General features: G+C 41.3%; 1 protein-coding gene across 1 annotated transcript; it reads left to right on the top strand.

Moving 5' to 3' along the window:
- The first annotated feature begins 16,751 nt into the window (after positions 1 to 16,751).
- Positions 16,752 to 18,696, top strand: LOC148014442 (E3 ubiquitin-protein ligase RING1-like). Its single transcript, XM_087666848.1, has one exon. The coding sequence runs from the start codon at positions 17,065 to 17,067 to the stop codon at positions 18,376 to 18,378; it is 1,314 nt and encodes a 437-aa protein (XP_087522974.1). The 5' UTR covers positions 16,752 to 17,064; the 3' UTR covers positions 18,379 to 18,696.
- Positions 18,697 to 18,911: the final 215 nt, after the last annotated feature.

Raw genomic sequence — 18,911 nt, 5'->3', positions numbered from 1 at the left:
GTGCCCAATGAAGCCTATGAGGGCCAGGGAGAGGCGGGAGATGAAATCTTACCTCGAGGGGAAGAAGCCATGGCTGGCATTGAAGCCCCAAGCTCTAGGTCTTCAATCCAGGCTGAAGGAATGCCGGGCCAAGCTCCATGATCAAGCTCTGATCCAAAGCTCTAATACCAATTGAAACGTGAGAAGAATCAAAGCTTGCTTGGAAGTGAGCTATGGTGGAGAGCAAGAGCAAGAAGGGAGAGAGACACAAATGGGAACTCCAACAGTCACAATGTGTGACCGGGCCTTCCTTTATTCAAACTGTCACTAAAAGAATAAAGAATAAAGTGATGGTGACGGGCACCCGCCACCTGCAGTGTGCGGTGGTGGGTACTGTCAGTGTAGTAATACACGAGCGGCTAGGCAAAGATGCCTTTACTCTAAACATTATTACTATTGATACAAGCCCAATAGGGATTGGATGGGAAATTGGGCAAGATGATGAGGAAGAGCAAAGATATGCAATTCGCTTTGGTGCTAAAGTATTGACTCAACAACAAAGAAAGTATCCACATATAAAAAGAGAATTATGGGGAATGGTGACAGCACTTAAATGTGATAAGGAGTGCTTTATGGGTACTCGTGTAGTCATTGAGACCGATTGTTTGCTAGTATTGGTTATGATTTCTAGTTGTGCTATCCTAGGCATTGCTATGCTTCGATGGATTGCATACATCAAATCTTTGAACCTTGAATTTCAGCATATTGCAGGAAGAGATAACCCAATGGTGGGCAGATATGTTATCTCGGGCATGCTATGAGAATGAAGATGGGATGATGGATGAGGAGGAAGAGGAAGAAGATGACTTTCTTGCAGCTGAAAATGATGTTGTAAGAGTGAATTCAGCAATGTAAGGAGTTGCTACAGCACTAACAGAATCTTGGATAGCAAAGAGAGGACACTTTAGATGTTTTGTATCTTGTATAGAAGTGTTTCTGGAAGACAAATATGCAAGAGAATGGTTGAAAATTGGTCAATACCTCAGTACATTAACAAAGAGAGACGAATGGTTAGATGAGGAGTTTAAGAAAATCAAGAGTAAAGCCTATGGGTTTTTCTTAAAAGATGGATACTTATGAAAACATGCTAAAAAGAAACAGGGTATGTCATTACGAGCTTTGGGTGATAGAGCTTCACAAATAAATATTATGCAAGAATTTCATGAAAGCTTTTGGATTGGCCATAGAGGTGTGGTACTTTTGCAAAGATCAAAGAAAGATATTGGTGGCAGGGTATGTATAAGGATGTTGCTCACTTTGTGGAAACATGTACGACATGTCAAATGTATTCATCTCTGAGACATTGGGATGGATTGCAACCCACATATCCATTGTCTCTTCATTTTAAGTGGATGGTGGATTTAGTCACGATGCCTACAGGTCTTTGGAAAATGAGATATCTTGTACTTGCTTGTGAAGACACTTTAATCAAGTAGAAGGGAGAGCTCTACGTACTAAGACAACAAATGTAGTATGTACTTTTCTCTTAGAAGATATATTTTGTCGGTGTGGCTATGTGGGAAAAATTACAGCAAATAGGGGTGAGCTGGATGTAGATGAAGCTCATGATTTCTTTGCACGGTTGGGGATAAAGCTTGCTTTAACTTCAGCTTATAACCCTGAAGGAAATGGAAAATTTGAAAGAGGTCATCCACCTATTATGAAGGCATTGGCAAAAGCATGTGGAGAGAAGGTAAAAGAGTGACCACGATTGCTCCCTTATGCTTTGTGGGCTGACAGAACAACTCATAGTGCCGTTACGGGATATATGCATGTTGAATTGATGTATGGTCAAAAACTTATCATGCCGATAGAAGAGATGACAGTCACATGGAGTGTGCTACCTTGGGAGGAGGAGTTGAATTGAGAGGAGTTGTTGGCCTTATGCATTAGATAGTTGGAAAGAAAGTCCGAAGACATAGAGGCAGCAATTGCAAAGTTAAGGACAGCAAGGATACAGAACAAGAAACGGTTTGACAAAAGACATAGATTGAGGCCAAGAACCATATAAGATGGGGATTGGGTATTGGTTTATGATAGCAGTTTAGACAATCAGCATAGTGCCATGCGTAAAGTTTCCAAAAGATGGTTTGGACCCTATGTGGTAAGACAAGTGTTTGATAATGCTACTTATGCATTAAATAAGCTGGAAGGGATAGCCATACAACTTCCAGTAGCAGGGAAAAGAATCAAATTATTCAAGAGGCAGGAATCTATTGCCTATGAGTTACCAGAATTGGAAGAAAATAGTGACCATGATACAGGGACTAGCCAGAAAGATATAGAGGATGAAGAAGCAAAGGATATGTTGCAGAGGATGAAGAGGACTCAAAATCTGGTGACAATTAGGATTTTGGCACATATCGGAGGATGTGCAGATTCAGAGGGGGTGGATGTCGTGCCACTACGTGGACACAATGTGAAAAACTCTCGAGTACATCATCATCCAACTTTCTTATTAATCTAAAGAGCCAATGCCATTAGTGTCAGTGTCCATAATGGTAAAAAAAAAATATTAGTTTTTTGGATAAGCTTAGCCAATTTTTGATATTTTAGATACTATCTATTGTAAAAATCCAAGAACTACAGACAACTTCTAGAATAGGATGATATGTAAAAGAAAGTAGGTAGCTTTTAGTCATTTGGAGTAAAAAGAAGGATTGGCAAAATCGAGTGACGCGCGATTGCTGGTTTCAAGCAGTGAACAACACTCTGAAGTGGGAGATGAAGAAGGAGTGATTTGGCAAAATTCTGGTCAGGTGTCTTGGTATTTTAGCCCCTTAAAGCCAATGGAGGCATCAAAATTGGGTTCCGAGCAGAAAAGAAGAAGCTATTGTTTTGATGCACATTTTTGGTCTATGAAGGAGCTCCAGGAGATCTAATGCTTGGAGATTGCTTCTGAGTAGTGCCAGACAAGGGATTTCAGGTCCTATCAATACATATTGATTCGATTCAGTATGCTTTGTCTTTATTGTGTTTACCTCTTGTCTATTCTTTTCCTTCTCTTCCATCTCCTATCTCTACTTCCTTCTCTCTGATCCATGGTGGATACAACCTTTGGTGACTAAAACCCCTCCAACAACGCTCCTTCATTTAACTTGGCCATTCAAAACAAAGGGAGAAAATAAAAAAAGAAAGAAAAAGAAAGAAAAAGAAAAAAGAAGTTTAAAAAAGGCAAAAGAAAATAAAGGATAAGAAAAAGTATGAGGACAAGGAGAAAGGAAGTAGAAACCTTAGAAGTTGATAAGGAAATCAACCATCTGTACACTGGAAGTGTCACAAACACTGCACCTAGAGACCACCCTAGCCCTCTCCCCACTTCACATACTTAGGGCACCTTAAGGGCAGGACACATCTGGGGAGTTCCTGCTCACTCCTATGATTAGACCTGCCTCCCTAAGTCACACTTCAGACACTACGCATGGCATGATGAGGTAGGCACACCCCCAGGGAGTGCACCCTCTTTTCTTTTTTAGGAGAAGTTGACAACCTGCCCCTAGCCACTGACTTCAGAGACCCCCATCACCCACTCAATATACCTTCGGCCTCCAAAACCTCAACCATTTTGACATGCTTCTCTTCCATGTCCAATCCCCACAAAAGCCTCATCATCGACTCACATGACTACCCTTCAATCACCCGAGCCCTCATCAACAAGTCCCACAAGTGCCATGGGACTTGCACTCGGCTAGGAGGGGGATAATGTTACAACCCATATAGCCCAAAAAAGAAAACCAAGGAAGCCCAAGTTGAAAATGGAAGACGCCCCTAGTAGGCGAGAAATGCGGGAAATAAGGCAAGCTAAGAAAAAAAGTAGAAAAAGCCTTGATACAAAAGGAAATGCACAATAAGGAGTGCACCAAATATTCTACAAAGAAAGTACGGGGCATAATGTAATTCATTTTGTAAAAGAGCGACATTCTCCCTCTTGTGAAAATTGTAAATGTAGAAGCGCACGAGTGAAAGAATCATGAAAAGAGGAAAGAAATAAGGAAAGAAGACCTTGGCTAAAACGACTAATCATGTAAAAAAAAGGGGATGAGTGCCTAAAGGGATGAGGGCATGTATAAAAGCCAAAAAGTGAATAGAGAAGCTCATTCTTGGTGTGTGGAAAAAGTAGCTATTCTTCTTATTTGTCTTCTTATTGCTTGCTTGCTTGTACTTGAGCTTGAGAGAGGGAGTGTGATGGTGAGGGTGAGGGTGAGGGATTGTGGTGGAGAAGCTCTCTATCTTTTCCTCTCTTCTTCTTCTCTTCTTTTCTCTTCTCTTATCTCACACCCCTGACTATGAATCATGGAGCTTGAAGGTGAAGGATTGAGCTTACTTAAGCTTGCATCTTGGATCATGGAGCTACTAGTATTCTTGAGAGAGGAGGTACTCGAATGGGCATTGAGGCAAGCTCACTATACTCCTAGGCTTGAGAGCACATGCAGTTATGTGAGAGGTAGCCACCATTAGTATTTGGCTTGAAATGCTTGAGTAATAAGCAGTTCGTGGGTCTTGGTGGTCAAGCGAAAGCTCCCACGGTGATAATAAAGAAGATAAGAGTAGGTGAAGATGATAGGAATAGACAAAAAGTAGGTGGACAGGATAAAATGAGATCAAGATAATGAAGATAAGGTGCATGTGGACAAGGTTAGTTTACCTTGGAGTGGATTCAAATTCTACTACTTTACACATAGAGCAGATGATTTGGTTTGCATGCAATAAATGAATCTAAGGATAAATTGAGTAGACAAAAGCTAGAAGCTAATAACCTAGGCCCTTGGGAGCTTGGTGTACTCTGATACCATGTAGTGAAAATGATGGTGAGAGAAAGAGAGAGAGATAATGAGACAATGAGATGGAGAATGAACCACATACTTGTAATACACACTTGCTTACATACTTACAATGCAATAGTTAGCTAAGAGTATACATGTATATACAGTAAAGGTGTGGATATGATAGGTCTTCTTAGTATAGTATCTGCCACTTGTTCTAAATCTATCTTATCTAGCTCTTCTAAATATCTAGATATTGTCTTCCTACATTTTCTCTAAGTACATGTTCATATGAGTACATATCATCATTCTAACATCTTATTGAATTTGATCATTTTGATGATGAGTTTGTTGATGGTATGTAGTTCTTCTAGGATATTCAATGCATGAGGAAGCCTTTGAGAAAGAAATAAAAAATTATGATTTTAACCACCATTGGATGACCCCAACAACAAGATGATTAATAGGAAAATAATTGTAGGTAGAAGAGGAATCATTTCTTGTTGCTTTAGCACATCAATAGTAAGACCATTTCAAACCCCTTGCTACTAGCTCTTCAGGTCACAACAAGACACATCTATCAAAAGTTCATGTAGGTACTAAGTGTCCTCCAGCCAACACTAACAAGGTGATGAGAGGTAAGAAAAATAACTTAAAATTAATTTAAAAATAATGTAGAAGAAACTTAAATTTCTATCCCATAAGAGTAAAGGGCTTACAAACCCTCATAGGCCAAAGGTTATTTAGTAACTGGCTATATTACAAGGCATTAAGACCCAATTTTGTGTGCCTTCAAAAATGAGAGGGCATAGGGAAGCCTACATGTAAACATAAAAATGATCTCTAACAAGTTTGAATGTCACGCCATAGATAATTATGGAGGTAGTGGAGAAGCAACATTAGGGATGCACAGAAAAGTCACCCATCTTATTTGAATATTAATAAAGGACCCCAAGCAATCACTAGGTAGCTGTTGCAGTCACACATGATGTGGAAGAGATAGTGTCAAGAATTGCGTGGTGGGAGGACTTGCTTAAGATGCTGCGCCGAACACACACAGAATGCACAAGGACAAGCTCACTCAAGAGACAAGAAGAGAGATGGAGGCCAAAACGTTTTCTTGCTGGTTTCTTCTTCTTCTTCCACATACTTTACAATGTACACAAAGTATAGATAAGATACAACATAAAGGAAAGTGGCCTACTAAGTCAAACAATGCATAACCGACTACGCTAGTCGACTGGCGCTATAACTATGCCAAATGTAAATAGGTGTAACAACCTGAATATAATAAGTAATGAGTCAATGGGGCCATGTGAGAGTCATAATGACACTGACGTGCTAAGTGTAGACGTGTGGACCCATCTAACCAGGCGGTCCATCATTAATGTCCGCATGTGTTGACCTTGTCATCTCAACACTCCCCCTCAAGCTCAACTGCATCTCTACAACTCCAAGTAAGCTTCGAAACTTTTGAAGCTTCTCTGTACCCAATGCCTTCATGAAGATGTCAGCTATCTGATCCTGTGTGCTGACATACACCAAGTCAATCTCACCTACTAGTACCTTCTCTCTCACAAAGTGGTAGTGTACCTCAATATGTTTTGTCCTGGCATGGAACACAGGGTTCCTAGCCAACTGTATACTGCTCATGTTGTCACAATAAATGACAACTGGACCTTCCACCTGTACATCTAAATCAACCAATAACTTTTGCAGCCATACTACCTCACATGCTGCAACAACATCACCTCTATACTCAGCCTCTGTACTCGACAAAGCAACTGTAGATTGCTTTTTGCCGCTCCAAGTAATTGCTGCACTACCAAGAGAGAACATATATCCGCTGGTGGATCTTCTATCAGACATACTACCAGCCCAATATGCATCTGTGTATCCAAACACCTGTACATCTGTACTTGCCTCATAGAAAAGTCCATAATGTAATGTGGACTTCACATATCTCAATATGCGTCTGACTGCATCCAAATGTGGCTTCCTAGGTACTTGCGTAAAGTGACTCACAAGACCAACAGCGTAGCTCAAGTCTGGCCTTGTAATGGTCATGTAGATCAAACTCCCCACTATCCTCCTGAACATAGTAGGGTCTTCTATCTCATCCCCAACATCAGCACTCAACTTTACATTCTGCTCCAACGTGACTGAAAGTGGTTTGCATGCTGTCATACCATACTTGGACAACATATCTAAGCCATACTGTCTTTGGGACAACCATATACTATCATCACATCTAATCACCTCAATGCCAAGGAAGTACCTTAGCTCACCTAAATCCTTCATCTCAAACTTCTTTTTCAAAAAGTCCTTGAGTTCAGCAATCCCACGATCACTATCACCTGTAATAATCAAGTCATCCACATAGATGACTATGATGACCAAACCTGCATCTCCCTTTCTCACATAAAGTGAGTGATCAAAGCATCAGAAACATAAAAGCCAATATTGACAAGATACTCTCTGATCTTGTCAGACCATGCTCTAGGTGCTTGCTTGAGCCCATAGAGTGCCTTCTTCAACCTGCACACATACGTGGGATGCTCTAAATCTTCATAACCTGCTGGCTGATCCATATACACTTCTTCTTGCAAATCACCATGCAAGAAGGCATTCTTCACATCCATTTGCTGCAACCTCCAACCTTTGGCTGCTGCCAAAGCAATCACACATCTGACAGTTGCCATCCTAGCAATTGGACTGAAGGTTTCTTCATAATCTATGCCATATGTCTGGGCATAGCCTTTTGCAACTAGCCTAGCTTTGTACCTACTAATAGAACCATCTGCATTGTGCTTAATCTTATAAACCCACTTACATCCAATAGCTTTCTTGCCCTTCGGCAATGATACTAGATCCCAAGTCTTTTTGGCCTCTAATGCAGCCATCTCCTCATCCATTGTTGCATCCCAATGAGTATGACCAACAGCATCCTCAAAACAAGTGGGCTCAACATCTTCAACTAGTTTCACCATATAAGCATAATGGTGAGCTGCATAACCTTCAAAACCAAATCTTTTAATAGGGTATCTGACCCTGTTAGATCTACGTACCATCAGATCACTCAATGGAGCCTTTACATTGCTATGAGCTCTCTGTACACCTGGTGTCCTGACAGAAGGAATACCAAGCTCATCATCCAAGCTCTCTAAGCCACTGGAGTCTCCATCAAGAACTGCATCAATGCCATCTAATACTTTATTCTTTCCTTTGTCTTTACCTGTAGTGCTACTAGATGCACCTGAAGATGTAGAGCTACTCCTTAGTCTCCCAGACCAAGGACTACCAGATGATGTCTCTGGTTCACTAAGAGTCCGTGATTCTTGCTTTTCAGCCTGCACATGAGTGTCATGATCATCATCATCATCCAATGCATCACCACTAGATGCATACCAACTGCTCATTTCATCAAAGATGACATCCCTACTCACTCTGAAATTACATGTGATAGGGTTATAACAACGATATTGTTTTTGCTCTAAAGAGTATCCAATAAAGACACATTTTTCTGCCTTTGGATCAAGCTTCTTCCGTAGCTCATCTGGCACATGAACATATGCAACACAGCCAAATACCTTCAAGTGAGATACATCAGGCTTCTTGCCAGTAAAGCATTCTTCAGGAGTCATCCCATGAACTACAGATGTGGAAGTTCTGTTCATAATATAAACAGCTGTATGAACAGCCTCAAACCAAAAATGCTTAGGCATATTCTTTTTAGCCATCAAGGCACGTGCAACTTCTGCAATATGCCTGTTTTTCCTTTCTGCAACCCCATTTTGCTGTGGGGTATACCTGCATGTGAACTGTCTCTTTATCCCATGAGACCTCAGAAAATCACTGAACTCATTCGAGAGGTACTCTCCCCCTCCATCTAACCTCAAGCACTTTACTTTCAAGCATGTTTTGCTTTTAACTACAACCTTGAAAGTTCTAAAGTACTCAAATGCTTCACTCTCTTCCTTCATAAAATATACCCACAGCTTTTTAGAACAATCATCAATGAATGTGACAAAGTATGAACTACCTCCAAGAGATACATTTTGTGTAGGCCCCCAAATATCTCTATGCACAACATCAATGATATTTCTGCTTACATCTCTATCATGTGAAAAGGGTTGTCTTGCCTGCTTACCAAACTGACATGCTTCGCATACCTTATGAAATTCTGCAACTCTAAATGTAAGAAAACCTGTAACCAACCCTTTGGACTGCATTAATTTCAGCCTTTGTACATTTGCATGTCCAATGCGTTTGTGCCAAATTTCAATATTTGCAACAATACCTTTTACTTTAGCATACATAGCAGCATTCATAGTAGGAATTCTAGCATCCAGAGTAAACATACGTCCAACTCTACTTCCCTTTGCAACTAACCTGCACTTGTCATTGAAGTCTTCTACAAAGTAGCCCTTTGCATTAAATCTGACTTGCAGCCCTTGCTCTACCATCTGACCGAATGACACCAAGTTCTTTGTAATAGATAGCACATGTAATACATCTGAAAGACTCTTTGTCTTACCATCATGCAAGGACAAGGGAACTTTTCCAATGTGTGAAATTGGGTGGCATGAATCATCACCCGTCTGCACATAACCTGTATTTTGCAAATCCTGCATCTCTCCAAACCATTCTGCATGGCTGGTCATATGATTGGATGCACCTAAATCAACATACCAAACATCATCATGTGTTCCCTTTCCTGTAACAGCATTCAACATATGTTGCATAACAAACAGACGTTCATTTTTGTCTTCATTCTGTCGTGAAGACGATGCATAGTTTCCTTGCTGCAACTTACCACTATGAATATCATCTTTCTTAGCATAACATTGGGCTGCAATATGACCTGTTTTGCCACAGTAGTGACACACAATACCAGAGTTGCTAGAACCTCTGTTCTGCCATCCACCTCTTCCTCTAAAGCTCCCCCTACCTCTAAAGTTACCACGACCTCCTGAAACCTGCATATCGCCAAATTGCTGATTCAATCTGTTTTGCCGGTTGTCACTACCACGTCCTTTACCACGGCCTCTTGAAGAGAACCTGCCACGTCCCCTTCTTGAATTGGAGTAGAAATCTTGGACCTGTTTACCACTTTTTTCAGATGTCTCACTTTGCATGTTGATCTCTTTAGTGATCATAAGGGAGACCAACTCATTGAAATCTGGAAATGGCTTTCTGACATATACGAAAGTTACAAAAGACTTCCAAGCCTTTTCATTGTTAAGTCCACCCAAGGTAGACGATACCAAATCATCATCATCGGGCATTGCATCAATCGCTGCCAAGGCATCTGCAATGCTCCTTACCTTTAGTGCATACTCATTGATAGACATCTTCCCTTTCTTCAATGTATTCAACTCTTGCTTGAGTTGAATCTTTTGTGTCTTTGTATTTACGGAAAACATACTTTCAAGTATGGTCCAAGCTGCATATGAATTCTCTACATTTCTAATATGTCCCAGCATATTATTGTCAATTACTGTAGACAGCCAATACATGACCTTTTTGTCTTTTGCATTCCATTCCTTCTGTGCCTTTATCTCTTCTGCAGTTGGAGGATCACTCACCTCCTACTCCTTTTCTTCATCTGAAACAAACTCGTAGAGGCCTTTTCCAATAAGGAAGTTCATGATACGTAACTTCCATGAAGGGTAGTTGTTCTTGTCGAGCTTCTCAATGATGGGGTTTCCACTGTTCTCTGCCATTATCACAAAACTAATACCCAACAGCAAGCAAATCTTCTGCAACCCTCGACCTGTAGTGCACAACAATACACCAGACAACCTTTTTCACTGTCTGCTCAACAATACATGTAATCTGCAAACAGTTTGCAGATAAACGTTGTGTTTATTCTCTGGTAAACACCTTTGAACTTACAGATCTGAAATCTATAACCTGTGCACCCACTTTCGGTCAATACAGCCAAAGTTACAGTGTACCCTGAAACTGTTGTCCACAACCTTGCGGCTCTAAAACGGGGCCTGAAACGGCCTCAGATGCCCAAAATAACTGTGGAAAAGTCCTCCAGGGATTATCTGCAGAATATACAATGCTTTGCTCGCACACCAAATCTCACAGCAATCTGAGATTTTTTGCTCAACCCTACTTCCAGTGCCTCCACAGGCACTATCCAAGAGAGAGAGTGGAAGGATGGGAGAGCTTCTTACCCGTGGCTTGCTTGCTCGAACCTTGCTTCTTCTCCATCACTTCAGCCTTCGAAATCAGCCTCTCTCAGTGGCGCGGCTCTGATACCATGTCAAGAATCGCGTGGTGGCGGGACTTGCTCAAGATGTTGCACTGAACACACACAGAATGCATAAGGAGAAGCTCACTCAAGAGACAAGAAGAGAAATGGAGGCCAAAACGTTTTCTTCCTGGTTTCTTCTTCTTCTTCCACACACCTTACAATGTACAAAAAGTATAGATAAGATACAACATAAAGGAAAGTGGCCTACTAAGTCAAACAATGCATAACCGACTACGCTAGTCGACTGGCGCTATAACTATGCCAACTGTAAATAGGTGTAACAACCTGAATATAATAAGTAATGAGTCAGTGGCCATTTGAGAGTCATAATGACCACCGACGTGCTAAGTGTAGACATGTGGACCATCTAACCAGGCGGTCCATCATTAATGTCCGCATGTGTTGAGCTTGTCATCTCAACAGATAGCAATAGTGTCAACGTATACCCTAGGGTATATAATTAATCATGCTAGAATTTGGAACTGCCTTAACAGGATGCTCTATCATTAATAGTGGTAGAATTCAAAATTCCCTTCAAAGGATACATTAATCGTGCCAGAATTTGGAACTACCTTAAAAGGATACATTGCCCTATCAACTTGATGGGTGATTTTAATATGGTAGAAATGGTGAAAGACTAGTTTGAAGGAAAGGACACCATTCTATAGGGCCATGAAAGAGAGGCTTAGGACAACCTCCAAGGCTTCCATGTGCTAGTGGATATTAGCATGCATGCAGACTACATGGATCAAAATTTTAGAAACTCCCCTACCTCCAAAATGCTAGGATGGATTGATGTTGCATATCATCTAAGCTATTAGCAGCTTACATAAGCCAAGGGTTCTAAACACTATTGCCCTCTTTGACCATAAACCTATTCTCACCACCCTGTCGCTCGCAAGGGAAACATTCCACTCCAAAGGCATGATAGTTCCATGTCGACTCTTCCCTTTTTAAGTTTGATTATGTATCTCCAGGCATCAAGTAGATCTAGGAATCTCATTTCACTAGTCTTGCTAGAGACTAGGCCACCATACTTAGAGAATCTTGTGTTTCTTAGCAAGGCTAAGCACATCCTAACTAGATTGGAGTGACCCTACTAGACAATATGATAGATCAAGGAAAGAATGATCTCCAAGAATAATTGATCTAGGCAAAGGCCAAAATAAGGAACAAGGAAATAATAGAGGCTACAAGCTTGCATATGTATTTTAGGGAATGATGGTAAACTGAAGTGGAAAGGTCCTCCAAAGAGAACTTTCAACTCCTCAAACATAAACAAAGTAAGGAAAAAAATCCCTTTCTTTGAAAGAAAGATCATTCTCTACCCCTCTCCCAAGAAGAAAACCTAGTGATTGTCCTTGATTATGCATATGATATTTTTAGCAAGCTGAGTTTGATCTTAGAGCAACAAATTGCACCAAAAGCTAAAGTATCTAGATGTCCAAAAATAGTAGTACTACCAAAGTTGGCAACTTTGTTGGATTAAGACCTACCTGACATAGAATTAGCAAACACAATTGACTATTTGGCAAAAGGAAAATCCCTTGGATTAGATGGTCTCCCGAATGAGTTCTACCAACAATACAAAGATTTGCTACTTTTGCCTTTACTTGCAATATGGAACAAAGTGGTCCATTTTGGCACCCTCCCTACCATCATCAATGACAGAGTTATGAAACTAATAAAAGGATGAAAAATTCAAGTTAGGTAATTGGAGGTCCATAACTTCTGCATACAAGATCTTCAAAAAAAAATTGCAAGAAGACTGATTGCCCACCTTCACAAATGGATAAGGTGGGAGTAAAAGGGATTTATTAAGGGAAGAGAAATACTTGATGCCATTATTAGCCTTTGGGAGGGCCTAGAATAAACATAAAAAACAAATCAAGACTTTGTGTTCCTAAAAATCGATTTCAATAAAGCATAAGACAAATTGGAGTGGGAATTCAACCTCCAATCGCTTCTAGATATGGGGTTAGGAAGTTCTTATCAAATTTGTATTAGTGCTTTTTGGTAATGCTTCCCCTTAGATTGCAGTAAATGGTGACTTGATTGATTTGTTCCTATTAGGATGCTCTATTAGGTAGGGCTATCCATTAACCCAATATCTCTTATTTGCAATGTAGTTGGTAGAATTGGATGTCTAGTAGAGGACCAATTGCAAAAAGGGAATATTGGGGAGACACACCTGCCCAATAAAAAAAGCACGATCTAAAATATTTTTGTTGATGACACTAATGCTTCTCTAAACAATGACCCCATTTCCATTAGCAACCCTTTAGGAGCGCCTAGAGATATTCTATCTAGCAACTAGGTCCCAAATCAACCATAAGTATCTAGTTATCAAAATACTGCTCTCAGAGAACCCCTTGAATGGATAATGACTATGTTGCTAGCCAAATCCAAAAGGCAAATTTTTTTGACTTCTAGGAATACCCATGGGTTTTGGTATTACTCTTTAACAGCCATGGCAATGGGTATTAGATAGAGTAAAAAAGAAACTAGACATGTGGAATGGAATTCAATACGGGCTTACCTCTTGCCTAGTTATACTAAACCACATCATTATCCCAATGTATGTGTACTTCCTAACTTGTTGGAGGCCACCTAAGGGGGCCTTAGGGTAGATTGAGTCCCTATACAAAAACTTTCTTTAGGGACCAAACTCTAATAAATTCAAAGTCCCCAAAGTTTCCTGGTAGACATACACTTTGCCCAAGAAGCAAGGGGAATTGGCTTTCATAGACCTTAATAGTATTGGTGATAAGCTAGTGAGCAAGTGGATCATTAGGTGTCTATAGAGTCCAAAGGAGGACTAAGAACTACTATTTCTACACACTACGAAATCTTTTAATGTTATTAATTGCCCAATCTTAAGCAACCTCCCCACCCACTTGGTAATCCTATTCCAGGAAGTAGTTCAACCCTAAAGATGCCTCTCCTTTGTTTAAAAGGATAGAGAAGGCATGGTAAAGATACAAAACCTTGATCATAGTTAAACCATTCAATAGAGCCCTATAGTGGGTAGCTTTAGACTCAATTTGGCCAAGCCTAACTATTCCACTAGTCAAGGAGGAGGATCTCTCTAATGTTGCTAAACTCAATAAGAAAGGTATCAAGCTATGGGGAGATTTATAGGGAAAGGGATGAGAAAGGATCCCAAGGAAAACCACACCCTCATCATCAACCTAAATAGGAGATGGCACACCAATTGGAATGTTGACCAATGGGAATTCATATTCTAGCAAGTGTAGACATCGATCATCCTATCAAAAACATCATGCCGGTTATGGCTAATACTACACAAAGCTATTTGGACTTAGGAGAAAGTGAGGAGAATTGCTATTGGAATTGGGATATGTGGGAGATCTAGAGGAAAGTAAAACCGTCCCCATCTTTTTATCAACTTCCCAAGCAATCAACCAAAACTTTAGTGGTTGCTTGCAATCATATTTGCTTTCCACCTTTTTTTTCTATATTGGAAGGAGATTTTATGAGGAGAGGCTAATGGCCTCCAATATGTTCTATGGACTTGTTTGAGAGGCTTATACCTCTAGACTATTGAGCTCACTCGTAATGAGCTTGTATTTAATGGGAAGGAAGTGAAAACTACAAATTGATTTCTTGTCTTAGGTGCTAAAATAGGGGGGAAGCTATAGCTAAAGAGGAAGCTAAAGTGGCCTTGTACTTATGGTCTTTAACACCTCAATAGCTTGGGTGGCACGGTCAAAGCATCAATTTATGCCAGCAACACGGATCGAGAAGGAGCCCTCCGCTAGAAGGAATTTGAAGTTTCCGCCATCGTGGTAGTTATGAAATATTATATGAATGGAGGATTTCCCTAGTGGTCCATGGAGGAGTACTTGAAGTTTTCCTAGCACTCGGGGGGATGAGACTTAGCCTAAATCACCTCATGTTTCAATCTCCAAAATGGCGCCTTTATTGGTTATCCTATACTAGTTTATGAAGGATGAAAATTTGCTAACTATTATCAAGAATGATGTAAACTCATATTTTTTGAGTTCCCACCCCCTTTTGGATCCCTTGCATGGGAATATTGTTGATGTAAATGGACTATGCGAAGCACCCTTTTGAGAATGGGATATGCCCCTCTTGATGTAAATAATCCATTCTTACTTCAATACAATTTATTGCTTATTCAGACAACAAATCCTAATGTCCCATACCTTGCATTAGGTATTGTGGCAATTAGAACCTTAAGAAATCAAGTTAACTCTCAGAGCCCTTCATGATGTCAAGCCTTTGTATATTTGCACACCTTTCCTAGCCCATATGACACCCTCAACACCATAACAACCTTCTCTTCAACACCACAACTTCAAAAATTGCTACAATGAGTAGCATCTCGGCCCAATTTGATGCTGGAGGCCCTTTTCATCCCATTGGAATGCAAGTATAATGGCAAGTTGCAACCACTCACACCACCACATTGCATGTACAATTGCCCTCTACAAATTGGCCAATGTCACATGTGAAGGATTTGGCCACATGCTAGGCCAATGTCACACATAAGGGATTCTAGCCACATGTGAGATACAAACTTCAATGTTGTGGTGACCAAGCTCAAGGTTAGTTAGATGTGCTTGTCCATCTCCTTGTTAGTGATTGTAGGGCATCATGATGCTTCTCACATACCCACTAGTTAGGTAGAGGGCTTGGTGTGCTAGAGTATCAAACATTGAGGGGTGGTTGAAGGGCACCTCCTTCTAATAATTGTAGCTTTGGATTTAATTGTTGCTCTATCTTCGCAACCACATTGAAGATGCAATGTAAATCAAGCTGCCAATGTACAAGCTTCTCTCTTGTTTATTGTTGCCAATCTATATAAACAATAATGTTCCATTGAGGTGTGACGTGTTTTCATTCAAGGGGGTGAAAGCATGGGGAGCAACCCTTGTGATTATTGATAGTTTGGTGGTGTTACTCTAGCTAAGAGTCACGCAAAGCCTCCTTGCTCACAATAGTGGGTGATCCACAAGTGGGACAAGCAGGCTTATGTGCAATGGCAATTAAGATTTATGTACATCATCTATCAACTTGGGAGTACCCATCTTGAGCTCTAGCTTACGTAATGATGGGTGCAATGAGAAACATTTCTATTTGGGGATAATCCAAATGCACCCAATTCTAAAGCACCTCTTTCCTTCTACTAGGTTGATTAATCACCCCATGACTCCCCAAAATAAGTATGTGTGAACTTTTTCAATGCCAATTGTAGCTGTGTGCCAATGTATATTTGTGTTTAAAAAAAATATAATGTTACCATGTGTTGGTCCTTTTAACGTGCTTTGCTATCTACTAGCTTTAGATGAAGGTTTGCCACCATCCTTCTTTTGCCATGTAAGGTTGGTATTAGGTTAGGCAATAGTTTCTCTAATAGATAGGAAGATCAACCACCCATGACTCCTAAAAGTAGCTATGTCAATAGTAGTGACATCCAACATTTTCACTACCAATAGTAATGATGTGCCAACTTATAGTTATTTGCTATTTTCTTCTTCGACCTTTTTAACAATAATGGTATTGTATTTTTAGGGTTGGCGTCTATCGATTTTTTTGCCATTCAACATTAGTATGAGGTTTGAAAATGGCTTTGTTAATAGATAAGAAGAAGATTAAGGAGCCACAAAATACAAGTTTGCCCAGGTGGGACGAGATGCTTTCCGGAGGAAACAAGGGGCTATCGAAAATAATTTTGCGGTCTTGACTGACTAGAAGGGGAAGGCTGTATGGTCAGACACGGAGTCTTTTGAGACTTCATCTTCCACTGCCAGTGGGAATTCTTAGGTCAGCCTCAGAGTTCTCTCTTCTCGAGAAGACAGGCAGGTGCTCCAATTTGCCTGCTCCTGCAAGCATCATCATCATTATCATCATCATCATCATCACCACAGAAGCTTTGCCCTGCATCGATACAGGTACACCCCTCAGGTCGTCTGTTTTTGTGTTTGTTTTGGTTACCGGGTTGCATCCATGATGGCATCTTCTGGTGGCCCAATCTATTATTGCCATCGCTGTGAACGGAACGTGAGACCTGCTGGCTCCGGCGAGGACCTCCTCTGCCCTAATTGCAGCGAAGGCTTCCTGGAGGAGGTGGGTAACGTTGTCCCTGACCCCCTTCCCCTGCCCCATTTGCCCTTCGGGCCCTGGAACTTCGTTGATGCTGGCCCCGGCATCGCTAGTGGTGGTGTCCCTGCTGAGGGGGGCCCTGCCGCCTTCTTCCGCAGCTTGGCCCAACGGTCTGCAGGCAGAGGTAACCCCACGAACAACCCGGGTGTCTCGCAGATGATGGATACGATCTCTTCCTTATTTCAACACATTCAAACTGCCCAGTTTCAACAGGCTCAGCAGCAGTCGGGACCTGATGGACAGCAGCAACAGGGTGGTGGGCGACCTGGGGTTGGTGTCAACATCATCGGGGGAGCACCTCACCCAATGCTTGTGTTTCAGGGTCAGATGCAGAATTTCCTCGGTGGTGGCAACATCGAGATCTTCTTTGACAATGGAACTGGTGAGGGGCCTCGTCGCCTGCCAGGCAATGTCGGAGACTACTTTTGGGGGCCAGGTTTTGAGCAACTTCTTCAGCAGCTAGCTGAGAATGATCCAAATCGATACGGTGCACCTCCAGCTTCCAAATCTGCTGTTGAAGCAATGCCCACCATTTGTATATCTGAGGAACACCTAGGCACAGATGCATCTCTGTGTGCCGTTTGCAAAGATGCTTTTGAATTGGGCACTGAAGCCAGACAGATGCCCTGCTCTCACTTGTATCATTCAGACTGTATTCTACCTTGGCTAGAGCAGCATAATTCTTGTCCTCTATGTAGATATGAGATGCCTACTGATGTTCCAGAGTATGATCAAGCTCGAGCACAAGGCCAAATTCCACCTAGCAGGAATGGAAGACCAGGTGGCTTTACTTTTTTGGGCACACCTGGACAACTTAATGTTGGACAGGGAGCTGCTGGAAATGAAGAGCAGGCTGATCCTAACAGGCAGCAGATGCCTCAAACCCCTCCTCCCGGTGGGGCTACTCCTCCAAATGCCCCTGCTGCTGCCAGCCGCCGCTTTTCAATCACCCTGCCATGGTTTAGAAATCCTGCAGTTTCTCAGTCTCCTCAAAATGCCCAAGCAGGAAGTTCAAGCCATGCCACTAGTACAGAGACTGTCTCGAGTGGACCAGCTGCAGAGGGTGCAGAGACAGCAGGTGAGACATCAAGGCCAGTGGGTTCAGATGATGGTGGAGGTCGAGTAATACCAGAGGCACATCAAGAAGAATTGGACTAGCAGCCTTTCAGAGTTTCATGTTTTAAATATACAGGCAAGTGCTCGTGCAGCAGCAGATTGGGGTTTCACAGTCAGAAGCAATTTGATTTCCAGGTTGTGCTTAGCCTGGAGATGTCTGTCTGGTCCTTTGTTTTTTCTTTAAAACAAGCGCAGGAGAGAGTAAAGCTGATTTCAACTAGGGATAACATATATGTCTGGCATCACCTTTTTTATACATAGATGGAATTCAACTTTGCAGCTTGGGATTAGAACAATGGTGCAAGTCTTTGACAAAGCTGTTCTTTTTCTTGTTCATGAAATTATGAAGGTTGGTGCTTTTATGAAGATTATAGCAGTGTGTGACCATGCAAGTAGCGAAAAGGTAAGCTCAGGACGAATGCATCTTTTCTGAGCCACAAACTTAAGCAGTACTTCTGAAGACCATTCTACAAGTCTCTCCTTCTGCCTGTGGTTGTAGTTACTGATTGTCAAGAGCTCTGTCATTCTTTGGCATTGAGAAATTGTTATGTATTGAGCACTTAAGATTCTTATCA

This window comes from Lygodium microphyllum, chromosome 25 (genome assembly GCF_053477565.2).
Source record: "Lygodium microphyllum isolate KBCC chromosome 25, Lygodium_microphyllum_v1.1.10, whole genome shotgun sequence".
Classification (NCBI taxonomy): domain Eukaryota; kingdom Viridiplantae; phylum Streptophyta; class Polypodiopsida; order Schizaeales; family Lygodiaceae; genus Lygodium; species Lygodium microphyllum.
Note: the sequence above shows the minus strand (reverse complement) of the source record. Positions and strands in the feature narration are given on the sequence as shown.